Raw genomic sequence first — 26,914 nt, forward strand, 5'->3', positions numbered from 1 at the left:
TGGCGTAAAGGGTTGGGAGCGGATCTGCGCTGCCCACACGAGGTCGGGGAACTTAGATCCCCACCCGCCCGGGGATGGGGAACCGGGAGCCGCCACCACCAGCTGGCTGGTTAATCGTCTACCGTAGCCAACGTTTCTTTGGCATAAAGCCAATGCAATTTCTTATAAACACGGGACAGTCATGATTCTAGAAAACAGCTGAACTGCTCCATATCAAGTCATTGCCAGAATTCAAGAGAACCGGCACGTGGAACATGAGATAAACTACCTCCCTGTGAGCACAAGCCATCCTGTTATCCAACAAACAAAACAAAACAAAAGGATGCCCTTGAATACTTCAGCGATTGCTTTTCTGCTCGGTTACTGTGTCTGAGAATCGGTGGGAGGCAGCAGGAAGCCCACTCACTTAAATGTACTCAGGGACCCAGGGACTCTGCCTGGGAATTCTACCGTTTGTGTTACGGCAACATCACGAGCGTCTACAAGCCTCAGAGGAGACCTGGGCCCTTACTTTCCTCCGCGAGGTCGTTCTCCTCCGCTTCCCTCTCCATCTCTTTGCACCAGCCTTCCATCCTCTTCGTCTCGCTGTGCAGCAGCTTCAGAAACCAAGCGCCGTCCCTGTGGCACGGAGACACGCGGCCGCCATCCACCGCGTCCATGGACGGCTCCAGCCAGGGGTCGGGAGGGGGCAGGTCGGCAGTGTCCACGGGGGTCCGATAGTCCTCTCGGTAGCTGAAGAGCCCCTGGGTCCGGACGGTCCGCACCGCCCCGTACTGGGTCGGGGTGCTGGGCTCCGAGTGCCTCTGGAAGGAGGACCCGAACTGTAGGCCCTTGTCCTCCGTGGCGACATGTCCTGGGAAGCCCTCCAGCTCCAGGTCCGCCTGCACTGCGGCCGTCACGCTGTTGGAACGCTTAAAGCGTCCGCACCTGCAAGGGAGGCAAGGGGGACAAGTGGGGCCTTTGCGAGGTGGCCTTGTGTAGCAAAACCTAGATGCACTCATCAGGAGTGCGCCTGGGCCACAAGCCGGCACCTCGCGGGGAAGAAGAGTGTTTTCATCTCTATTACAAGCACTCTGGTGCTTCACCTATGGCAGACCACCATTCGGCTTTGCAAACAATGAACCTCTAGCTTCTACCTAAGTTTCAGTGTCTAAATAATGCCCACTTAAGACTTAAGTTTATTGCACGACACAAGGAGGCTTGGTGTATCCCGTGAAACCACTACCTTGGAGTGGTCACTTGCCTTTCAGAAAGACGCTACAAGTTTACACTCTTCTGTTTGTGGCATACACGTAAAACGAATCCCTGCTGCTTCTTTTATGTCTACAATTCTTTTAAGTAATTACATCTGTGTCCTACTGAGTTTTGGTGGCTATTCCTATCACAGCTTAGGACATGAGTTTCTTCTCCTATCTGAATAATGTAATATCATCCCGATGTTGTCTTTTATGCAAAACAATGAATCCAAATTCTGACCTCAGCAGGTGTTTAAAAAACATTTTCATTGTATGTATTTAAACGTCAGTCATTCCACACAGCCAGTTACTGAAATGACTGGCAGAAGTGAACATAATAGGAGTGCAGATTTTGCTGGTGAGAACTGTGTGTGTGTGTGTGTGTGTGTGTGTGTGTGCGTACGCGCGTGCATGTGTGTCTGCACATCCAAACTTTGCCCATGCTACATGTTTTGGCTCCGCAGCAACTGGCCCCCCAGATGGCACACAGCTGTGAGTACAGCTGGTTAATGGACCTGCCACCATCTCCTGCCCTGGAGGCAAAGGAGCTGAGAACAAGCCACCGCGGGGGATGGAGACAGCCAGCCCAGGTCCCCAGGTACAGACAATGACGTGCGGGTTCTGAGAGCTTGGTGTCCTGGGGAAGCCATCAGTTTGTGTTCTGAATTCCTTGGCAATCAAAATCTTTGCGGGTTGGTCCTAAAGCCCTCCACCGTGAGCGAATCACTGGGGCTTCACGATGTAATGCGCTCATCAAAATTTGTGCTTATGAAATTTACAAGATATGCTATTTTAAATATAAAATAAAATAGTCATCCTGTTTTTGTTACAAAAACAACAGTCCTGTAATGGACTTCTCTGTGTTTGACAGTTTGAGGGGTTCCTTTGAAGTGTCACAATCCCAGCACAGCTAAGGTCTTAAACATCTTTCAATCTCCCTCCCTCTCTCTCTGTCTTTCCTTTTACTTTTAACATGATAAGGTGAGAAAACCTGTGTTTGTTTCACCCTCAGCCTGTTTTTTCCCTTTGGATAAAGGACTGTAACATTCAGAGCTGCCAGCCCCCCTGCTTTCGTAGGTGGTAAATTACTTTAGAAGAAGCGGGTCCCCTGCCGCTTGCAGAAACAAGGCATAGGAGGATGTTAATTCACACTTACAATGATATACGTTGAAAAGTATAAAGATATGACCCTGTTTCCTGGCCTGAATTATTGATGGTCAAATGGCCTGCATTATTGATGGTCAGTGTGGTCTAGACACTTGAAGTCAGGTTACAAACCAAGAGCCCCGCTTGGGAGATGGCGGGTATCTGGGGGGCTGGTTACCGTTTCTCGTTCTCCACCTGCACGCCAACAGACTGGTACTCCCGCAGGCCACGGCTCTCCGTGTCAGAGTCGGTAGCTGTTTCCACCTAATTCAACACAGAACACCTTATTTTAGAACCAAGACAAGGGACCTGGGTCAGGGACTATTTGTGTGTGTGTATTCATTTGTGGTAATTAATTATGTATCTGTTTAATTAATGCAGAGATGCACTTGACCCAGGAAAATGACAGAGAGGGAAATGCACTCATCGTGGTGTACGTCGCTACTGCGTTCCGTCAAATTCTGTGTCACCACTTGAACTCAACAGGGCATCTCAGTCTTTTAAATGTATGCAAATGAAATGGCTTTGTTTCGCTCCCGGCAAAAAAATAGGCTTTGTTAGATCCCGTTTTGAGAGGACTTGAAAGCTCTTATCACACCCTACAGGTACAGCATGAACCAGAGAGAGCTAACAAAACACACACGCGATTTAATAGGACTGCGCTGACGGCTGCATCCACATACAAGAACACACGGAAGGAGTTTAAGCATTTACCAGGAGCACCGGGGCAACCTCTCCATCTGCGCCTACACAGAGCTGTCTCTCTTTTTGCTAATGATGTGCCCAGAGCAGGGCGATGTCAGAACAGAACAGAAATTGTACATTCTACACACAATCCTTATGGTGGTTGCGCTTGCCAAAAAGTCTCCCCAAACCCAAAGAAGCATTTATGATCGTCACTGGTATAAAGTTAACTCATGAGAGAATTCTAGTAGCGCAGGTTTTCTAAACAAACAAACAAGTAAACAAACAACCCCCCACCTGCCCCGCAAACTCTCAGTATGAAAAGTCTGCAAAACCAAAGGTTAGTTTAGTCAAATATTATCCCAGCTACTACACTGTCCCTTTTCCTTTTCACAAAGAATATTGCCTATTGTCTCAAAAGGACTTTTGACCCCAATCCACAAATGTCATAACTAAACTGTCAAACACATCTTTTCTTAAAAATATTAATGATCGCTGCAAAGGTAAGATACAAACCATTAAACGAATAATCAGGACGCTCTCCTGTGAGTTATGAGAAAAAAGATGTACTTAACAATCGTGCCTGTAACTTGGGATGCCCCTCGGCTAAGCCTTTGTCACTGGGGGCTGACTCATTTTGTGGTGAGTAGAAGTGGTACTAAGAGCGAGCCGGCATTTGTTTTCCGCTGACCCCGCACCGGGTACCATGCTAAGAGCAGACAAGTGTTACTACACCTGGTGCACATGATACCCTGTGTCGTTTCCAGCCACATCGAACACTGAGGAATCAGAGAAGGTGAGTAACTTGCCCAGGGGTGCACAGCTTGTCGGGGGCAGAGCCATGCTCTGCACGGATCCGCTGTGGCCAGAATCAGCGTGGCCACATGGAGACCCTGCAGCTCCCGGTGGGCTGCGGAGCTGGGGACAGCAGCCGGGGGCTGCCCACTGTTTATTGGTGTAATTCTGAAAACATGCACAGAAGTCATCTCTCATTTGTGTTGCATATTTTGGCGGCTGGAACAGGAAATAGGTTGACTGCAGGGGGAAACGCGCTTGAATAAAATTCCTAACCTTGCTATTAATCACCACGTCTTTTGAGTTTCAAGTGGGTCACGGCTCACATAAATGTTACCTTGCTGGGTGGGGAGACTGTTATTGTTTTACACAAAAAGATTGCAATAAAAGTTAATATATTAAAAATGTTACCCCATGTCAGCGCAAAAGGACCTGCCTTGTGCTTTAAGTGCTATTGCACTCTAGGGCTATAACCTGATTTATTTCATCAGTCTTCAATGGAGGGATAATTTGGTTATTACTAGTTTTCTGACATTGTCAATGACGCCGCTATGAATACATGTCTGCACGTGCATGTACTTCGGTGACTATACTCCCAGCCCACGTGGTGGCTGAGGCAAAGGTATCCCATTTTACAATGTGGGTAGGTATTGTCGAATTTGATAGATACATAATATGGGTGAAATTGCTTCATTCGTATAGTTTTAGAGAGGTATTTGTAATGGAAAGAGCATTAGCTTTTCATCATAAAAATGTTCCAAGTATTTGCCTTACTTTTTCCAGTCTTGGGATTCTGGTCTAAAGAAGTTACCTCGAATTCTAACAAATTATAAGGTGACACGTGGGAAAAATAGGAGGCTAGGAAAGTAGGATAATAGTAACATATGGTAAGTTTTCATTTCTCATGACACAGAAGAGCTGTGCAGCTATGAAAATGATGGTTTAAGGATGACACCGTGAAAGATGCTTACGATACAATGTCCCCTAAGGAATGTAGACTAGCAGGTGGCGTGAGCGGTCAGATCACAAGACGTGTGTGCACACGTACAACATACACATCTTCACAGATACATAAACATGCCATAAAGTGACGAAAAAATACGACCAAGGTATCACAAAATGCTTTTTTCTTCCTTTCTCTAGTGTGTACGTTTTCTCTTATAATTCTCTTATTTTTACAGTGAATGAGGAAAAGCAGCTTTGGAGGCAGTCAAATCCCGCCACTTGCCGGCCGTGTGGTACTTGGGTAAATCTCTTAAATTCAGTGGAGTCTTTTCTTCCTACTCTCAAAAGCGAGGGAAGCGCTGGGCACCTGGTCTGATCGACGTAAGACTCTTTGGGTGGAGCCAGATTCAGCTCAGTTTCTCCACAGCACATCTAACGCTCTGGCCTCTCACGCCCGCTTTTAGGATCATCAGCTACATTAACAATAAGGTACTAAATTCAAGGAGTTTATATTGAATGACTTTTAGATTTTACAGTGTTTGTCATATGAAGCCTTTGTAAGAAAAACATGAAGATACAGCTCTTCAGAAGGTAAAGGTGAAGGGGGATATGATTCAGTGGTACAAGGTCAGGATGAGCTAAGTATCTATCATTTCAGAAATCCTGGGACAGCTTTATGTAGACGGGGAAAAGAAGTAAATTTGGGACAAAGAAAAGGAATTACTGTTTTGCACGGTGGAAAGGAAATCAAAGGGATCTTTTCCCGAGAGAAAATTCTGCCTAGGAGGGTAAAAGGATTGTAAAGGTTTGGAGAAATATACGCGTACGTTCATTTTTTTTTTTTACAAGATCCACGGTGTTCCAGGCATTGAGAAGAAAGATGAAATCAGCAAAATCCCTGTATTTTAAGCGAACTCTCTGTGAAGCAAACGCTGTACTGGAGGTGCTCACTGATGAAAGGGGAAAGGACCAGCCCATCGCTGCAGTGAGTGGTGGGCGCCGGGATCCGGAAGCCCCCGCCTCACTCTCCCCGGGCCTCAGTGGAGGGACGGATGCCGAGCCTCGGGCCAGGAGGAGCAGTGGGAAGGGCGGTCCCACACAGACCAGTTAGGGAACAAGGAGTTTGGTGTGGCCGGTGTGTGTGTGAGTGCACACGTGTGTGTGTGTGTATATGCCTGTACGGACGTGTGCACGTGCATGTGTGCAGCACACGTGTGCACACGTGAGCACACACGTGGGACTGTGCATGTGTGTGCGTGGCCCGTGTTTTCGGGAGGTGAAGTCTGATTGCCCGTGGTTGGAAGCACCAGAGAGGAGCAAGCCGTTCCCAGGATATTTGCTGGAGCTCCAATCTCAAGTTTTTGCTCTAAACTGAGCTCATTTTAGGCTCTGCCTTCGAAACTTCACACATAGCAAAGCGGGTACATTGCTTCCCATACAAAGTCCCCGCAGTTCCCTCAGGGACTTATTACAAGTCCAACAGTTAAATATGATTTGCCAGCCCTGCTCTGTGAGATGCTCGCAGCCCCAGCAGAAGCAGTTAGGAAGGTGGGGTGGGGAGGGAAGGCTTGCTGGAAACATGAAAAGGCTGGGACTCCGAGGGCGTCCTGGGTCAGGGTAAATCAGCATCACCACAGAGAGGATGTTTAAACCCAGTAACCAGCTGGTGACACCGCAGAGTGGGAATCGCTCCCATTTTAGAGATGGGGTGACTGAGGCAGACGGGATTGAATGATCCCTGACATTAAACCACATCACAGGGTATGGGAACAGTAAACATGTTCTACAGAGTTTCACATGCACACACACACACACACACACACACACACACACACACACACACATACAAGTAGAAACTGCAATAACAGACAAACCACAGATAAAAACAAAAGTGAGCACAAAGAAAATAGCTAAATGTCACCACCATCGTGAAGAAAAGTGAAGTAGGGTCAGGTGTGGGCTCCAAGTGAGAAGACAGGTGTGCTGGCTGGGATATGTCACCAGGAGGGACCCAGGTGTAGCGCACACCTGCAGGGCCTGGGGCAGGATGTCACGGGAGGAGCCCTGAGCTGAGCCCCTGAGGACCCCACACATCAGTGCTCATCCTGGGCCCGGGCTCCAGGGAAGGTGCAGGCAGGAGGGCACACTCTGCTCGGTGGGAAGGACAGTGTCTGTACAATGAAAAGACTCTGCACTTTCTAAGTTTCCCCAACAGCTGTGGTTCTGGGAACCCGTCAGGTCCTGGTTCTGGCAGGCCAGGCGGGAACCCGTCCCCCCAGTGCTGGACGGGCTCGCAGAACACCAGCTACCCTGCCCTGCAAGCTGAGGACAGTGTGATGGGGCTGGGGGCGTTGCCGCCCTCCACGAGGGGTCATGGGGTGAGAACCACAGCAGGCTCCCGGGGGAGTGTCAACGCAGGACCCTCATTCCTTCCCCTTCCGTGTGCGGCAGGAGACTGCAGGCTGGGGTCCCATCCTCCCCCTGTGGCTGTCGACCTGTAGGCAAGTCACTCACCCCCAGCCTCGGGCTCCCCGTCCCTGACGGGGATGTGGCTCCAGCTGGCCCGTGGGGCTACCGTGAGGATAAGGGCAGCCCGGGGCGGGGCTGGGACGCAGACTCAGCAGATCCACACGTGGCCCCAAGCCAGCCCCGTTCTTCGCCCTCAGCGTCACCTCTACTTTGTGCCCTGCCCACCCTGACGCCCTCGAGCATTCTTCTAGAGCTTTCTAGGCATCTAGGGGTGGTCCTCCCATCGGCTCGGTCTTCACTTCATCCCTCTTCCCCCCTGTGCCCTCGAGCTGGCGCCCCACACCCATCTGTCTCCCAATTATCCTGACACTCGAGTTTCTTGGACGACATCTTCTTTGGCTTCCAGCTCACTTCCCTTGGCCACCGCGAGGTGACAAGCTCACATCGTGCTGTGACATGCCACCAGGAGGAAAGCGGAACCCCTGCATTCGCACGCTCGCCCACACTCGCCCACCGACACTGACCGAGAGCTCGCTATGTGCCAGGCGCTGTGCTAGGCGCTGGGTACCAAGAGGCGGCAGGTGCGCCCGGCCGGCACGCGATGCGCAGCTGGGGGCGGGTCCGGTGAGGCTGGTAGGGAGGGTGGCCTGGGCAGAGCGGGGGACCCTCTGGGGAGAGGCACTGCGGCCGGAAGCAGAATGGGGCGTGGGGGGGTGGCTCCTGGGGTGACTTGCAGGCAGGAAGTGGTGGCCGGATAAACTCGCTTTATGGGCGTCTGGAATTCCCTGAAATTATCTGAATTACCTGGAAATTCCCGCTATTTTCGGGTAAGTCAGCAACTCCTCGTGTTTGGAAGTCGACCCTCCAGCCTTGTTTGTGGCTGGGTGGGCCGTGCCCCTGTGGGAGGGGGCGGGTGGGCAGACCGGGGGGCACACGCGCCCAGGAAGGTGACCTCGGCCTCCTGAGCTTGGGGGCCTCACAAGTCTCGTCTGGAGACGTGAGTCTAATGGCAGAGCGACCCCCGAGTGAACGCCAGCTGCCCCCGTACCAGTACCCCCCGCCTGGCCAGGCCTCGTCTGCAGCGAGTCGCCTGCCCGTTTGAGCCCCAGTTTCGTCCTCATCAGAGTGGGGCTGATTCTGTGTCATCAGGGGATGCAAGGGTTCCCTGCAGTAATCTGGGAGCACCTAGCATAGAGCCTGGCATATAGAATCAGGACAGAGAGAGGTGACATGAGCAGTTGTATGGATAATCCAAAAAGGGAGAAAAAGAAAATTCATGCGTACTTGGCTTTGGAGTTATTTCGGTACTTACATCTGACCTTGGGTATGGCTGGTGCTCTGGGAATTCAGAGTCCTAAACAAAACAACGAAGCCACAGTGTGGAGACCGGGTTCAGAGGACCCAGACCAGCGGGCAGTCTCCCCAGTCTGCGGCCCCCGGCCCCCGACGCCCAGGACACGGCTCCCCTCTCACACAAGCTGAGCTCGCAGGCCCTCCTCCCTGGCGCCAGGGAAGCCCTCGGCTGGACTCGGGCTGGTGGAGGCGCCCGTGCTCGCCGAGGACGCCACGGGGAACCTGCCTGGCTGGCCGACACCACCTCTTGCAGGGAGTCACGGCAGAAATCCTGGGAAACGTGGTCCGCGCGAGGCCTGTCCTGGGCCGTCCCCGGGTTGGGGCAGGAGCTGGGTGGTGCTCTTCCTAGCTAGGCGCCTTCCCCGCCCCTGCGCCCGAGTGGACGCGGTGGTGGGAGCTGGCGTAGGGGCGGCCTCTGCGGCCTGAGCGGAGGTGGCTTGGCCCTCAGTGCTCAGAACACAGTGAACCAGAGCTAACCCACCAGCGTCCTGGGGTCGGCGCGGGGACTTTCGGGCTCACCTCGAGTAGCTGTGAGCCCCTTTTTCGTACAAGCAGCCCTTCCCTGTCATTCACCTTCGGTCCCAATGCCCTTCCTCCCCTCTCTACTGTTCGGCCACAAGACTAAAAATCAGGTTTCAACCACAAAACCTCCTTCTTAAGTGTCAGCATAACCTATTTCCATACTCTCCAAGCAGCTGGCAGCCCCTGGAAATGCCTGGGGGGGGCCCTCCGGGTGGCGGGTGGGCCTGGCCGGGGCATCCCGCCCGCTGCACCCACAGGCCGGCCTCCCCTGAAGGCCGGGCCCAGGCTCTGAATCCTCTGGCCCCGCGGGGTCCCTGCGAGGGCCCGGGCCAAGGCCAGCAGTGCTTGGTCTGTGTCACCGTGGGGGGCACGCGGGAGGTACCTGGACCCCGATGGAGGAGCGCCGGCTCTGGAGGAAGCTCTCGGCCTTGGACACGAGGGTGGCCTTGTCACCGGTCCGCACCGAGCCGCCCTGGCCCTCGGCGGCATGGCGCTGGGCCGCGGCCGTCTCCAGGGCCAGGCTCATGGCCTTGTTGCTGTCCAGACTGTCCGTGGAGTTGTAGAGGCCGCGGCCGTCCTGGGGCCACGGGGCCATCCTCTGGGCGCGGCTGTCCTGGTAGGCGTCCTGCGTGGACTCGGTGCTGCTCTGCGCCGTCACCGAGATCAGAGGCTTGGAGGTGGCGCGGGGGGGTACGGGTGGTGGTGTCTTTTTGTAGTTGGTGTAGGACACGGCTGGAAGAGAGACAGAGGTCCGTCAGCGGGGCCGGGTCCCCGCCGCCCGCAGGGAATCTGGTCCACGACCGAGCCCTCCCTTGGCCACTGGGCAGGTTTCTCCCCGACGTCTAGCCTAGCAAAATGAGGCAGAGTGTGGGGAAAACCCTTTATGCTCAGAGAGAGTCGACAGGGATGTGTGTATAACAGCGAAAAACTATAAAAAACACCCCCAAATCCAGCAGAATAAGTAACGTCTGACTCAGCAGGGCAGAAGGAAGCCACACCATCGTCTACACGCCGGTCATGGTAGCAGGTGAGATGCTTATAACTCCAAGTTAAAAAAGCAGGGCCTACTCGACTATCCAGCCTAAGATGGAATCTATTGTAAAGAAAATCTGTGAATGAAGAAAGATGAGAAGTACATTTTAACCACGGGCATCATTCAGTGACGGTGTGGCTGACAGTTCTCTGTATATCCTACTAACGCTTCTGATGAATAGGTATTCTTTTAATCATGGAGAAAAACACACAGTATCAGAAAGCTCTTTGCTCCCCATAAGTACACGCTCCCTGGGTACAAGCCGTAGGAGGCGACTGAGAAGGAACCCGGGTCTCCACGTCTACCCGGTTCATAACCACCACTTCGCCTCCTCTGAGCCCCGCACACACTGGAGTTCTACACATGACGCTGACAGTAAACCCCCCAAAGAAAATAAGTGCAATTCGACATGAAATGATATTAACTGCCTCTTAGAAGGCACCCCAAATTCATCAGGTATATTTGCTGGGCTCTGGGTGTTACCAATTTTCACAGCAGGAATATATCACATCTGCTCTGAAGGAATGGGTTTTCCATAGGTGCTGGTCGTGTTTCTTTACCTGGAAGGAAGGATTGGCAGAAGTGTTTCCGAGAGGGACCCGGGCACCCTCATCACCACGCAAAGCACGCGCACCCAGGCAGCGTGCAGGCGTCGGGGGCTGTTGGCCTGGGGACCAGACGTGCCCAGGAGGACGGCCTGGGAGGGCCGAGCCTCGTCCGTGAGGACAGACGGAGCAGCTGTTTCCTTTCAGGGCCTCCAGACACCGTGCCCGGGGATCACCATCCTGCTGCTGTGTGGAAATGCACCATTTCCTCTCCTGTGTGTGGGGACTTCAACCAACATTCCTAACCTTTACCCTCTGCGCCAGTGATTTTTAAATCTGCGTGAATGGATTTTCCCAAGAAATAAAGCCTCAAATGTCATCCCAGATGAACACAGGCAAATAAAACAAAATGAGTTTGTCATGTCAGGATGATCTTAAGACATAACAACTTCGCATGAAAATTTATGAAATGCACACATTTTCGAAAGGATGAATGGGAAAGAGGGGCTGAAGGGTAGGAAACACAGGGGGGCACAGGATTATTGGAAGAATGGGCTTTGAATATGGTTTACACCCGAGAAACCTCGGAAAGCATTCTCTTTAAAGACACCCACCAAGCTCTAGAGGAAGACTGTGGAAAGCTGACTTTATTCAGGGCTTTACTGTGGGAGATTCCGGTGTTTAAGGAAAGGCTCCCAACCTCCAGCACTTACCACTAGCTGCTGTTCTAAATAAGCCCGAGTCCGGAGGCTGTGTCGCCAGCCGAAGGAAGTGGCCCTCCCGGACGTGGGGCTGCGAGCGGCTCTTCCTGTTTCCCCCGGAACGTCATCCACACCCCAGGGTCCTTGTGCCTCAAGTCTGCTTCTTAAGGGCACCTTCAACATCCTCAGCAGGCCTGTCCGCCTGTGCTGTCCTAGTGGCTAAAACACTTTGGTTTAAGGAGACCTCTGTCCATCCGGGTTCAGTCAATCACGAGGCATCCACCACCGACCCTGCGGTCCCTCCTGCCCTGGTCCCGCCCTCTGTCCTGTCCTCTACAGCCTGCAAAGCCTCGGGACCGCCAGACCTGCTAGACGCAGCCTTTTAACCTCCCTCGCACACCTACCGTCGCGGCCCTGCCAGGCCCCCCTCAGAGCACACCCAGGACTGAACGGGCTTGCTGAAAGCCCAGCATCGTTCCCATGGGGCCCAGGTCACTAGGACACAAGGTCCTAGGAGTCAGGGAGCCCGGCCCCATCACCAGGCTAAGGAACTGCTCCAAGAGAGGAAAACTGCAAAGCAAAGAATACCTGCCTCTTCAAGAACGTTAACTGGTGAATGTTTTATAAAAACATGCTGTCACAGACATAGAGAATGGACTTGAGACACGGGGAGGGGGAAGGGTAAGCTGGGACGACGTGAGAGAGTGGCATGGACGTATATACACTACCAAACGTAAAATCGATAGCTAGTGGGAAGCAGCCGCATAGCACAGGGAGATCAGCTCGGTGCTCTGTGACCACCTAGAGGGGTGGGATAGGGAGGGTGGGAGGGAGACGCCAGAGGGAGGGGATATGGGGACATATGTATACGTATAGCTGATTCACTTTGTTGTACAGCAGAAACTAACACACCATTGCAAAGAAATTCTACTCCAATAAAGATGGTAAAAAAAAAAAAAACCAAACACGCCGTCAACCTGTGGATGCGCTGACTCCGGAGCTTGGAGTTTGCAGCTTCTTCCCCGTGGGCACGAAAGTCACCGGCTGGAGAGCGCGTGGAGAACAGGGAACCCGCCTGCACTGTTGGTGGGAATGTCAACTGGTGCAGTCACTATGGAGAACAGTGTGGAGGTTCCTTAAAAACTAAAAATAGAGCTACCATATGATCCTGCAATCCCACTGCTGGACATATACCCAGAAAAGACAAAAGCTCTAATTTGAAAAGATACACGCATCCCTATGTCCGGAGCCAGGACATGGAAACAACCTAAATGCCCATCGACAGAGGAATGGGTAAAGATGTGGTACATACATACAATGGAATATTACTCAGCCATAAAAAACAATGAAATCTTGCCACCTAGAGATTATCATGCTAAATGAAGTAAGCCAGACAGAGAAAGACTAATGTCATATGGTATCACTTATACATGGAATCTAAAATATGATACCGTGAACTTATTTACAAAACAAAAACAGAGCCAGACATAGAAAACAAACTCATGGTTAACAAAGGGGAAGGGATAGATTAGGAGTTTGGGATTAGCAGATACACACTACTCTATATAAACTAGATAAACAACAGGTCCTCCTGCATAGCACAGGGAACTATATTCAATATCTTGTAATAAACTATAATGGAAAAGAATATGAAAACGAATATATATATGTATATATTATCTGAATCACTCTGCTGCACACATGAAACTAACACAACATTGTAAATTAATTATACTTCCATAAAAAATAAATAAATTTTTAAAAAAGAAAGGGAAATCTCCCATATTTCCATTCTGGTTCTTTTAGAGCTACAGTAAATCTTCCTTGCTTCAGACATAAAGTGATGTAAGCGTGCGTGTGATCTGGGAGAAGCTGCCTTCTCTCAGCCTCAGTTTGCTCATCTGTAAAAGGGAAGCAGCCACAACGTCACTTATCTGCTGTCGCGAGGATGACGGGGAACAAAGCTCACGCAGGGGCGGCGGAGCGCGGTCTCGGGGAGGGCGGCCCTGACAGCGGAGGTCGCTTACAGCGGCTCATGGCTCCTCCCCCAATGGATAGAAAGACAAACACCAACAGCAACCAGCACCCGGCGCCACCTCATTTCTTCGGAGGCTGTTACCGGGTCACCGTAGGGGTGTTTAGGAGACACAGTCTCGGGGAAGAACAATCAGCGTGCACCCCGCCAGGAGCACACCCAAGGGCACGGCTACAACTGGGAGAGCGTCTCTGTGGCCATCTGAGCTCTCCATCCTTCAGCCTCATGGAAGCTGCAGAACAACCTTGCCGGTTGATAGCACTTGTTCTTCTATTTCCCACATGAGAAAACGGAGGTTCCAGTATCTTTGAACATTTTCCTGAGGGCAGCCAGAGAGTCAGCGGCAGGACGGGACCCAACGCCCCCGCAGCTGCCGACTAGAGAGACTCCTTCCTCCCTTCCCTGACCTCGACCCGGCTCAGCCTGCTCTAATCCCTGGGGTATTCTGGATGGGACCCCTGCATCGAATCCCCCGCCATCCTCTGAGGCAGTTGTCCTCAGGTAGGCAGTGTAGACTCGGGTCCCGGCAGCCTTGCCGGCTGGTTTGCACCACTGGCTGTGGAGTTCCAGGGCTGCCACGCTTCCACGAGCTGTTCCAGGGGACGACCACGTGACGTCCCCCCAGAACCTGGGGCTCCCCTGAAGACACGTGGGCCGACGTTTAGCTAAGCGGCCCAGGGAACGTTCTGGCTGAACACGTGAGGATTTCCCACCCTCTGGGAGCCAATCACCATCTTCTCAATGGGGGAAGTATGTGCAAGGGTGGGACAGTTTTAAGCCCCTGAATGTCTTTATCACTTGTCACTTGATTCCCCTTGAAATGGCTCCAGTGAAAATCCAACACATACATTTATAATGAAATAAGTAGGCGCTACCTAATGTTTTGAGAGTAAATTTACACAAGTTAAAGAAACACATTCAGAAAACACAGATAAAGATTTCCAGGCACCCAGATATCAGATCCATTAGTACACGTTAGTACAGAAGTCCAAACGGGATTTGTAGTTTCAGACGTAAGACAGGCGTTTAACACACATTTTGAATGTCCCTTTTGCCACCCTCTCAGGCCCTATATGCACACGATGTGATCCCTCGTGTGACTTTGAATGAGGCTGTTTACTGCTTTTATATTCTTGGTCAACTGTATGCTTTTGAATTGGATCATTTAAAAATTAAGTGTCAGTTGTCAGCCTTGGGTAAATAAAAATTAATGTATACGAACTACTTTAGATTAGTAAAATAACACTGTGACAGAATTTTTGAAAAATAAAGTATATCAAGGTACTCATTCATAAGTCCATTCTTTTGACAAATACATGTCGGTACCTATAATCTCACGGAGTAGAATTGTATATTCTTAAACGCCTCCTTAGAATTAGAATTAGAAGCTGGGAAATATAGTAAAGAAAGGACAAAAAATGCTCATTTGAGCATGTTAATTTGCTGCCACGGATTAAAATAAACCATGACAGGTAACGTTTTACACATTCAAGAAAAATATTCGATTATTCAGTTGAACAGTTTAGGTAATAATGAGTGAGCTCATTGTTAGTTACAGGCTGTATCATCTATCATTTTCTACATGTAGGTCAGACAAACATTATATACGAATGAAAATTTGAATTTTAACTTAGCAATGTAATTCTGTCAAAGTGTATACAGCTTCAAAAAGCAGATGAATCAACAGAGAGATTTCGAAACATCCCAAGATTTGTTTCAATAAAAGTGATCAAAGATAAATTTTAAAGTAAAAAATGAAATGATTACTTAACATCTTTAGGTGTCTGACAGCCTGACTACTATATTTTTATTTTTTAATTGAGTCCAGGCAGGAACATTCTTTTGGGTTTAAAAGCCTGTCATCGATTTCTTTCACCATGTGTCTAATGCTGTGAAAATCCCTGGAGATTTTCAAGTGGCTTCCTGATTCTAGGGAGAGAGATTAAAAGGCACTTGTGTTTTAATCCATTTCCTGAGTTAGTCTGGACTCTGCTTATGTCTTGGGGATCAGATGAGTTGGTGAGACTCACCCTGAAAATAATGGGGGTGACAGAAAGCAGCGGCTCTGTGACGTGCCTTCTCTCCTGAGTCTATTGATACCAATGTGAGACTTTGCGCCACCAAGAAAAGGTTAATTACACTATTTAAGATGGAAGGAGCCATGCATATAATACATTTTAGGGAGATTACTATGAAAGTTGTACTAAACCAATAGTAGTGATACTTAAGGGACATGTTTCTCTTCCCTGTTAGAGCGGAATGAGAACCACGGCAGAGGCAGGTGAAAACCGTACTTTCCCAGATATATGCGGTTTATATATGCGGGATTGAGTTAATCTCATTGGGACCCTTTCTGAAGAAATGGCTCAAAGCCCTGGTCAGAAGGGTGTGAGCTGGGCAGATGGGGAGAGGCTGCAGCTGCTGACCCTGCTGGCCAGGTGAACTGTGCCCAAAACCTCGTAGATGATTTATCCTGATTGCGTGAGAAGGGCCGCATTCCAGACGGCTTTGTCCAATAGCATAGCCCGGAGCCAAGTTTAAATGACCTAAACTTCTGAAATATCTAAACATCTCAGCTCCACTTAAACATCAGTTCCTCCGCATTTGAGCTGCATTGCAACTGCTCAATAGTCACGAACAGCCAATGGGGACAGTACTGGACAGAGGCCAGAGAACATTCTCATTGCTGGACGGTGCTGGTCTAGAGGTTTTCTCCAGGCAAAGTTGAATCAGTATGAGCAGCCCCCATCTGTTCAACAGATGACATAAAGCAGAGGACATCGGTCATAAGGACTTCCCTTTAGGTCTTCAAAGTGTTGGGTTAGCAAATCTACTGAAGGAGAATTTGGAGAAACACATCTCACTGGAGGTAGACTAACTTGAATGGGATGAAATACACTGCTGCTCAGTCTCTACTTCCACGTGGCTCTGAGTAATCTCAAATGTGAATACATCGTTACTTTAAATGCATGCCCAGTTATCCCTCCACACCTGGAATTCTGGACACATTTCTGAATTCAGTCCTTACAAGTCATTTGCAAGCCAAATAGGAAATTTAAAAATTAGCATTCTGTCATATAAATACGTAATCAAGATAAAATATTTTTCGAAAGTCAGGCATCGCCGTTCTATTTGAATGTAACAGCGACACTTAAATTCACTGCACTCTTAATTAGAACTTCAAAGATAACAGCATAAAAGGAATTACAGTCATCAAGCCCATGAATGTCTAATGAGAGTTTGGATATTGGAGAAAACCAAACCAAAGACAAAGATTCGACATAAAAGATTAAAGCTATTTTGACACTTTAATTAATGTCAGTCTCAAAACATAAGTGTAAATCAAACAGGACACAGAAGTCTTATCCCACCAGCGTGCACACAGTGATTTCCCTAAAGTTACAAAAACTTGTCTGGGTCCCCCAAGTTCTGGGGCAACATTGATGGGCTGGTGGCACAGACATCTACCTCGGATGTGTTAATTAGCAAGAAATTATAGTCTAACCAGCATCTAACATCTTGCAGACAGTAAAATGAAGTGATGACAGCTGTTTCACGGTTTGAGACACTTCCTGTTTTCATTTTAAATATTTAAAACTCACTTTGCACAAGAAGAACTTGGATTTTCTGAAAAAAAAAACTGAGAATGAGCCAACTTTTAAGGATGTGAAGAATCAGATAAGTTTCTAAGTACAGAATTCTGAGTGTTCAAGGGCCCAGGCAGTAAACAAAATGATAACACAACAGGGAATTGATTATAATGACGGTAAGCGCTGAGCTTACAGAGATCAGATAACAAGACAAAACGATGAAAACGTACGGGCAGCAGAGGGTGTCTCTCCCCCCCCCCCCGCCCAAATCAAGTGTCCAGTGTGACACAACTGTGTCCCGCATCTTTTGAGAATGGGAGGCTTTAAACTTAGATGAAAAAATTTTTTGAAAAGAATGATTTATTTCAGTGGAAAAGCTGACAGACCCATCACAGGGACACAACTGGGTGACTTGGGTCAATCTGTTCGTGGAGAATTTGCAGATCAAGTAGTGGAAGGCGCTGTCCTGTCCTCACAAGCAATATGTGGGCTGCTCTTTGTTTCACTTGGGACGTTTAATCGTGAATAAAGTCTACATTAAAGTTGTGCCAGAATTGTATTTTTACCACCAAGATGTGGGAGGGGGTCATTCTTGGGTGGGGTTTTGTTTGATGGTGAAATCATCGATTTTCATGTCTGCTCATGGCAAATAAGGAGTACGTAGCTGTGACCCACTGGAGTTAAAGTATCCAGAGTTACTACACTACTGTCTCTTGACTCAAGGAAAGAAAACGACCTTCCAACGAAAAAATAAATAAAATGATAAAGCTGATGCTACTTGCAAGGGTAAAATCAACCCATAACTTCTGAGCTATTGACACCTACTGATGCTCAGCGTCTAACGAATGCATCCTAAATATTGTCTACTTCTCCCGGAAAGTTCCATAAGGTTGGAAGACCCCCCAAACCTCTCATACGGACAACATAGTCACAATCTCCAGGTGACTGCAGTAGAAACAGACACACAGTCATCGATCCTGACGCACAGGACAAGCGCCAGAGGCACCTTCTGTGTGTGCCGTGTTGAGATCAAGCAGTCAGCTGTGCCAATAAATCAGAGCTCCCGGCTGGGGGCTTCCCGGTGACCTTTCTGGGCCTGCTTGAGTCAGTAACCACTAACAGTTTGAGCACGAACAGCTCGTGCGGCCAGGATGCTGGCGGCCACTAGGGGCGTGGGATGGGGTGTAGCGGCTCTGCCTGGACGCAGTGAGACCCTGGCCCTATCCTGGCACCGCCGTCAGCGGCCATGGGGCTGCAGGTCCCGCTCACCTTCTGCAAAGGATGGATCCAACTCCCTTACAAAGCTCGCAGACCCAGCACAAGGACAAATACTGTGCAAACACAATGTGTCTGTGAACTCCTGCTTCGTCCTGGCCATGGAACTATATCTGCTCTGAATTCCCCATTAATAATGGGACCCTGAAAACCAGGGGCCTCTAACAGCGTGAAGGGCTCACTGCAGCCTCCGATCTCCAGGAAATCGTGTCCCTCCCTGGCCTGCAGGAGAGGGTGCATTGAGAGGAGAGGTTGGCACGGAGACTGCACAGTGAGTCATCCCCGAGCGGGGCCCTGAGATAAAACAGGGAGGAGATGAGACATGGACCAAAGTGGCCATTTACTGTGCTTTTCAGACACTGCTGGCAACGTGTCGGTCTGCCAGCTGCCTGCCATTCCTGGGCTCCACCTCCCACCATATTCTTTATTAAAAAGAAAACCTGGCCCTGACACCTGGAGCTGGAAAACAGATGACGCAGAGTCTGTAACGAAGCACAAAGAGGTTCTAAATGAGTCCCCACAAAGGGCTGGTTTGCTGATCCACGCGTCCCTGCATGTTTGCTGGCGACTGCAGTGTGCTGTCAACGTCACATGAAAAGTTTTATTCTCTGCTCTAAACTCGTAACATCAATCACAGAGTGAAAACCACCTGCACTGGGAACAGCGCTACCACCTGAGGGCAGCTCAGAGAGAAAAACATCCCTTACTAATTAACCCGTTTGTTCATTGTTTTCATTAAAAACTCAGCAACTATTTCTTCAATGTTTAGCACATTCCAGGCCATGGGGACCCAAGAGTGAGGAAATCCTGGCTTTCCTGGTCTTTTGTCCCGGGAGAGGAGACGCTGAGCCAGACGCATCATTAAAACACACAGGATGCTCGAGGTGACAGACTCCAAGTGCAACTTCATGACATGTTTGTGAAAAGTACCACGATGTGTGTAAAACCCAATTGACTTTTCTAGTTTAATATTCAGTTAGCACCAGGTTCATGGAATTATTTTCTTAAAGGAGAGAGAGAAAAACACAAACATCTCTAAATTCCACACCTGCATGTTAATGAATGCATGACTAGAAAAAACGCCAACTTAACTGAAGGGAAAAGAGGAATCATTCAAATGGGGCTTCAGAAAAGGAACTCCCTGATCTCCAGTCACGGGCAGGGCCTCTAAGTGCCTGGAGTGTGGGCGGGGCTTGCCGTGGGCGTCCACACCTGCAGGACAGCATCCATCTTTCTTCTCCCTAACCTTTCAGATTTGGCTCTGATGAGCACAAATCCAGACTGAGAGTAGAAACAGAAGCTTTTCTGCAGCCTGGAAGGTGCCCAGTCAATCAGGCATTTTCCTGCGTCTAACTCCCAGTGGGGAGAAGACTCCACCTGCCCCGGTGGTTCTGCGGATTCGCGCAGTGAACAAAGACATCAGGGCTGCGTGTGAGGCGTCTGGTGGCCGAGCACTGCAGGCAGGAGCTGAAGGGCCACGCAGACCACCCTCGGGAGGGATGGAGGTCCAGTTGCCCACAGCTGCCTCTGTGGCCTCCACCCTCTGGGCACACTGGGGCTTTGGGCCTCCCTGACGATGGAGCTGACGCCTGACTGAGGACCAGGACAGCTGGGGTCGCTGATCAAGAGCTGAGCTGAGCTGAGCTGGAAGACGCTCTCGGCTTGACGCTGAGGACCCTGGACTCCCAGGGGACTTTCCCGCTGCTGTGACAGGTCTCGCTCATTTCTGCCAGCCTCAGAGCTGCCCACTGAACACATGGAACCTAGCGGGTTCCCCGTTTCAGCCACGCAGGACACCTGTCCATCCTACTGGCTTCAGCACCTGGACCTTGGGTTGTAGGTTTGAGAGAGTGAACGGGTTTCTCTGTTAGCACTGCTCCCCAGATGCTTGCCGTGTGATGCCAGAATTATGCTGATGGGGATTTTCTTGGCGGAAGTAGGCGTGGAGACCTAGACTTGGAGCAATAGCAATGGAGCCTGTATCTGTCCTTTCCCAAGTACCTCTGCTTCAGAGACTCTGTCCCCATGCTCCTGTCATCTACATACAAGGGATGCAGATGTAGGCTCCGAGCATCCCTTGAGAAGCACACGGCACCTGCCTCTTCAATAACCCCAAGTGCCAAAGTAACTCATTTCCTTTTGCCACCGTCTGCCACCTAGTACAAGCCTTTCAGAAAATTCCCTCACCGTGACAACTAAGCCTCAGTCTGCAGGAAAGAGTATGTGGGAGGAGACTTCTCTGTCCCACGGTTAGGATCTAAGTCCATGCCGTAAATATTCGGAAGAGAAGAGAACTTTGAGCATTTCGTGAATCATAGCCCACTGTGTAATAACTCACCATAGGGATCAAATGTTAACTACCAAGTATTAGCAGAGAAAATTTGAGCACGGTGACTATCTATTTGCAGAGTGTCCAGAGCTTCTAAATCTATTGCAAATTCTGTTTCCCTTCATTTCATGAAGCATCTCTTTAGTACTTTAGAGACATTAGACAAAATAAATATCTGTGGATTTGATTCCGTTGATTGTGTGACTGATCAAAATGGCAGTGCAGGAAAGACCTGCTATAAACCCATAAACCGATAAAGAAAACACCAACTGTCCATTAGAGAAAGCGATCACAGCACACACAGACAATTTAAAGAACTGGAAAGGTGGCCTTGCCCCCTATTTGCCGTATGGGTTTTTCTCCAGGAATTCAGCAGACCTACACCTGTTCATGCCAGAAACGAGCACTGTTCCTTAGCTGGCGAACCTTTCCCTTCTTATGTCTTACACTCATGGTAACACTGGATATGATCAATCAGTTCATTCTTCCTTATCCCTCTCCTTCTTGGCTTCCAAAAAGTAATAAACCGATAAACAGAAGTATAAATGTTCTTTACGATAAATCCGCTGGGAATTTCAAAGCTCTCCCATTATTTGTGTTTAAAAAGCACAGCATGGCTCTGCATCTTAGTGGCTATGTTAGGATGAAATAAATCCAATGTAATTACTTATTTTATAAAGGAATGCTTTACACATATGAATATGTGTTTCCTATGGTCCATAGAACGATTTCCTTACAATGTTTCACTGCCACCTATCTGTCATCTGAAAGGAATCCAGGCAGATATAACCCAAATCCCTAAAGCCATAAACCAAGCCCGCCATGTATATGTGGGTACCATTCTACTTTTCTTGGCTTCTGAAAAGGGGTTGAAAGATTAACCTCAACCTCATTCAATCTCTTCCTCCAAACCTGGGAATGTTAAAATGGCCTAAACGAATTGTTTTGGCCTAACACCTCTACTGAAAATAAATGATAACCAGGCAGCACTAACGATAAGGTCGAGTTTTGAACAGCTCCAGTATCTTTGTAAAGGCAAAAGGAAGTTAGCGGTGGAACTTTTTCATCACTTAAAAAATATTTTGAGCTATCTGTATTTGGCTTTTGGACATCCTCAATGTTAGAGAAAGGCAGTTCCCTCCAATTCAGTTTCTATGCCTGAATAATTCTTACCTTTTCAGGGAATCAACATCAAAATTGGAAGGATCACCTGAAATGATGTTGCAATTAGTGGGCCACTAAGGACCTCTTTTCAGAAGTTCTCAGATGTCATCTGAGGAGTAATTAACAGGCACGGGTTGCTGCCATTCTGGGAAAACCTCTGCACTTGACCTACATCGCAGGATAAAACTTCGCGGATATTATTTGTATGTTTTTTCCCACAATCCTTCCCGTTGCAAGCAGCTCTGGGGTCCCTCTCTGCAAAGATTTTGTTGGGGGAAGGTAACTCCAGCTTAACCTTGTCTTGACTTTGGTAAAAACCTAGACTCAACAGAGGTTGCCCAGGGGTCAGCGGGGAGAGGGCAGAGAGCAGAGTTCTGCAGAGAATGGCGGCAGGAGGAGAACCTGTGCGTCTCTGAGAAGCTGAGTCCTGACCATGCAGTGGAGGCCCAAGAACCCTGAGGCCACGCGGAAAGGGACACGGAGACCTTAGGGCAGCGGGTGTCCGTGACCGGGGGCCTCCAGATGCCTTGATGCTACATGGGAGTCCTGGCCTTGTAATGCCCTGGGTTCACCCCAAAATGACCAAGGCAGGAGGGGTGGGACACTCAGAATTGGTATTGAACTGATTTAAAGAAAAATAAACTACTGTTTATTCTTGCACAGCTAAGTTGCAGGTGATCCACTCACATGTCACACTGAATATCTGATAAAGAAGTTGGTGGGTACCATGAGTTGGTACCGTCCAAAGAAAAACATCGAGAGAAAAAGCGGAACGGGAGGCCTGAGCGAAGGGCTTAGCAGAGGGGGAGTTTAAATACTGAATTTTAAATATTAAGTGAGTGCAAACTGTTAGTGTAAATAGATTTAAATATTTCATACACTGTAAATTCTCAAGTCAACCATTCTTACATTCAACAAATATTTACCGAGTCCTGTACAGCCCAGGTGTACAGAGCAGGAGACTGGGCACATCGAAACTCAGCTGCAGCAAATCCCAAAGTGCCCAAGTGTGGTCCTGACCTTGGCTAATACTAGGGAATACAGTAACCAAAGATCAACGACGCCCCAGAACCATGGGTTTGTGCACTGTCTTGGGCGGGATGTGACAGCCTGTGAGTAACAGCCTTGCTTAGTAGTGACAGTGGCATTTGTGATCTCCAGCTGCTTTCACCAGAGCCTGGTGGGGTAAGACTGGTCACGTAGCTGCAGGTGCCCGTGTGGCCAGCGCACCACGAAAGACCCCACCCCGAGCACACCTTGGGCCTCCTCGCCCTGCGGTGTTTGCACACATGCTGCTGCTGCTATCAGAAGGCATGTTCTGTGTGACTAGCAGTGAGAGGACAAAGAAACCCTGGGCCTCTCTGGATGCATATCGTCCCCCTGTTGTGTACTGTGTCCTTTGATGCAAACTGAACACTCGTGGGTGGTAAACTCCAGCCCCTGCTCTAGAAGTTTCTGATACAGTGTTTAACAGCCCCTAAAGGTGCCTGCTCTCGTGGCAGTGGAGGAAAGACAGTCAACAGTAAGAGTTAAAATAATTTCTGATATCGATTATCTATAAGGAAACCCAATACTGCAAATACTGAAAACTGCGCAAATCGAGCAGAGAAATCCTACTGTGACACCTGCCGCTGGGCTGTGACCCGTCAGCAGCTCGGTCAGGCCGACACCCTCCTTCTCAAGACAACGTTTTAGATTCAAAAACGAAAATGCAGAGGATTAAAAAGTTACATAAAATATAATCATCAAAATGTTAAAAATGTTTGTCATATGGTCCTGTCCATTAATGCAGTACATGATGAGATCCGGCAACGGGACTAATAACTACTGTAATTTCAAAGCCTGAGGAGCGTAAACGGTGTTTTCAAGATCCCTGCGGGAATTGTAGGGCGACTCTGAACTGACACTCCCGCGCTCTGAGTCAGACGCACTGCTAACGTGAGCGTGTTCCGTAGCATTCCTCACCCAGGGCGTTGTGAGTTACAGTTAGACGTCAGAAAAAATAGAGATCCGCTTTTTATCCCAGCTCAGTTCATGTGGCCCCGAATTCCTGGATATATTAGGGACCCCAGGGGCCCATGGATTCCAGGTTGGGGACCTCAATTCTGGAGCCCGTGGCCTCTGTGGGGAGACTGTTGCCAGCTTCCTTGTTACAGTTTCCTGCAGGGCGTCAGCTGCAGACCCGCCAGGTGAGGATGGGAACCTTCTCCCTGGAACTACATGCCCTTAACCCAGCAGTCAGGATGAGCTCCGGGCCCTGCAGCTCTGTTTCTGCTGAGTCCTGGGCCCTCCCTCAGCCAGTTGACTGTCTCTTGGTTGCTTCTGATGCTGGGCCTCTCACTCCCTCCTTTATGGTGATGGACACTGGCTTCCCTGGCTGCCACCCTCGGTTCTCTTCCTGGACCAGAATTTCACTTGCCCTCCGGCTCAGGCACGCTGACGGCCCTGGTTCACGAGTCACCCATCCAGTGCCAACCCAGTCCCGGCAGCGGGGACACTCTCAGGGACTCACCTGAACCGCCGAATGGGACTTCTTTTCTCTGATGTCCCCGGGCCCCAGGGGAGGGTGTGGCCCCCAGAAGGTAGCATTTGCTGCCTTGGGTGTGAGCCTGGGCCACGCATGTCCACAGGGAGCACACTGTCCTGTAGGCCAGCTCCCTGGACGTGCCTAAAACCTGTCACGTGATTGTTGGTAACCGCCGGCTTTCTGAAACGAATAGTGTTTTCATACTTTTAGATCTACCTGATTGATCATTTTCAAACGTAGCTTATCGACATCTGTGAAAACACCTTTCATCTTAATGAACCCTCCCCCTGCCCCGTCCCCCCAGCCACAAGGACAGAAGATTCTGATCCATCTCGTTAAAGTCCAGGTTTTTGCCAGAGAGAGAGAAGGCCTGCCGGTGAAAATTCTCTGTGTAAATACTCTGACCGTTTAAAATACAGAACCTGAAGAAATATTCTTTGGAGATACCGTATTAGTCACGTCTGTCCAGAGAAACGGACCAAGAGAATGTATCCATACATAGAGAAAGAGGTTTATTGTGAGGAATCGGCTCATGTGACTATGGGGGCTGTCAGGACCGGAGGTCTGGGGGGCCTGTCAGCCAGCTGGGAGAGACAGCTGATGGGTAAGTTAAAGTCCGAAGGCCGGCAGGCCCAAGACCCAGGAAAAGCTGATGTTTCAGTTCAAGTTCTAAGGTAGGAAAAAGCAGATTTCCTACAGTCGGGCAGGGGGAATCCTCTCCTACTCCGGGGAAGGTCAGCTTTTTGTTCTGTTCGGGCCTTCAACTGATTGGGCACGGCCCACCCACATTAGGGAGGGCAATCTGCTTCACTCAGTCTATTCACTCAAAAGTTAACTTGTCAAAGAAACACCCTCACGGAAACACCCGGAATAACGTTTGACTAAACATGCAAGCCTGGCAAGTTGACACATAAGCTTAACCATCACCGGTATCACACATAGAATTTTCCAACGTTCCTCAGTTGGAAACGCCTTAGTCCTCGACCACTAGTCCAAAGCAAACATCAACCAACCACTAGCAAACAGAATGGGAAAGACAGTGATGGCATAAGACAAACAGGCTTCAGGCAGTCTCCTCTTCCCTTTCTGAGCGATGCTTCAAAGGATAATTTTTCTTAAAGGCGAATTCTCCAGAAAATAGAAATACCTAACAGGAAACCATTCTGTGTAAGTCCAAATACACCACATTACATTGTCAAAGTGTTTCTTGGAAACCATAAGCAAAGAAGAAAAATCTGAAGTTGCAAAAGTAACAAGTGCCTTATATTTTTTAGTGCATTTTAAAGATAATGTATGGAAAATTATTAAGTCCAGATAATCAATAAACTCTGTGTACATACGGGACTTCATGGACACATTTCTCTGATTTCCAATGTTAATTCTTTTCTACCTCATCGCAAGGAAAGAAAACTAGATCCTGACGGTGAGTGATTTGATTGAAAAGCATTGCTACACTCTTTCTTCCTGAGAGCAAAATTATTTTCTTTTCGAAGTTCTTAGAATATTTTATAATTTTGTGAATTTAAATAACTTGCTTTAATTTAACGCTTTTTTAACTAACATATTGTAAGAAATAAAAGCCATAGTATCGATGCTTTCTAAACATATTTATGAGAGGATGTAAGTATACGCAAATAGTGAATATAATTTGCTACCGTAGCCTAAATGTCTTGCCATCTCATATCTCTATATCTTTAAAAGGGAAGTACATTTTTTTAATTTTTAATTTTTTTGTGGCCAAGCTCACGGCTTGTGGGATCTTAGTTCCCCGACCAGGCATTGAACCCGGGCCCTCGGCAGTGAAAGTGTGGAGTCCTAACCACTGGACTGCCAGGGAATTCCCAGTACATTTTAAACATAAATGAAAGTTAGGATTTTTTTGTTTTAGTAAATATGTACTTTTGTTGGAATGCATCTGATAGGGGGATAGGAGGGAAGGAATTAGATGAAGAGCAAATCAGCGAAGGCTTCCTGGAGGAAATGATTCCTGGGTTGACTCTGAAAGTATAGCTAAGAATTAGGCAAAAAAAAAAAAAAAAAATCCGAAAAAGCAAATTCTGGTCTCAGCAAATAGGATATGCCAAAGCCCAGAAGTGAGAGACTGTGAGGAGGGGTGAGTGCCAGGCGAGGGGGTGAGAGGGCAGCTGGGGGCCGGGCCGGGTCATCCAGGTCACACACTGAGTGCAGACACTGTCGCCTCGGCTCATGGAAACCACGAAACCATGGGGGTACCAGGTGGGCAGTGCTGGACCAGGATGAATTTTCAGAAAGTTGGGTGGAGGGTGGGTGAGAAGGCACTTAGGGGACCAGCTGGAGGGCTAAGCAGAGCTCCAGGTAAGCACGGCCAGGTGCGCAGCAAAGAGGGGGACGCAGGTGCAGGGGGCGGGCTGCCTGGGAGGCCTGAGGGGTCGGCCCCACAGCGCTTGGATCTCTGCAGGATCCTAAAATCTAGCTGAATGATTCATTCATCCATCCGTTTCTTTATGCAAGCATGAATTCATTTATTGAATCACTGATTATTCAGGGCGTAGGATGTTAAATGTTAAATCTGACTAGTTCACTTCTC

General features: G+C 49.0%; 1 protein-coding gene across 1 annotated transcript in view; it reads right to left on the reverse strand.

The window, feature by feature from the left end:
• Nucleotides 1-26,914, reverse strand: part of DLGAP2 (DLG associated protein 2) — a 111,845-nt gene that overhangs the window by 17,859 nt on the left and 67,072 nt on the right. Inside the window, exons 6-9 of the mRNA XM_019921235.3 lie at nucleotides 9,532-9,881; nucleotides 8,587-8,628; nucleotides 2,560-2,645; nucleotides 512-927 (exon numbers count right to left, since the gene is read on the reverse strand). Coding sequence (XP_019776794.1) covers nucleotides 512-927; nucleotides 2,560-2,645; nucleotides 8,587-8,628; nucleotides 9,532-9,881 — 894 coding nt within the window. The remainder of the gene's footprint in view (nucleotides 1-511; nucleotides 928-2,559; nucleotides 2,646-8,586; nucleotides 8,629-9,531; nucleotides 9,882-26,914) is intronic.

The sequence above is a fragment of the Tursiops truncatus genome, chromosome 21, assembly GCF_011762595.2.
Source record: "Tursiops truncatus isolate mTurTru1 chromosome 21, mTurTru1.mat.Y, whole genome shotgun sequence".
NCBI classification, from domain to species: Eukaryota; Metazoa; Chordata; class Mammalia; order Artiodactyla; family Delphinidae; genus Tursiops; species Tursiops truncatus.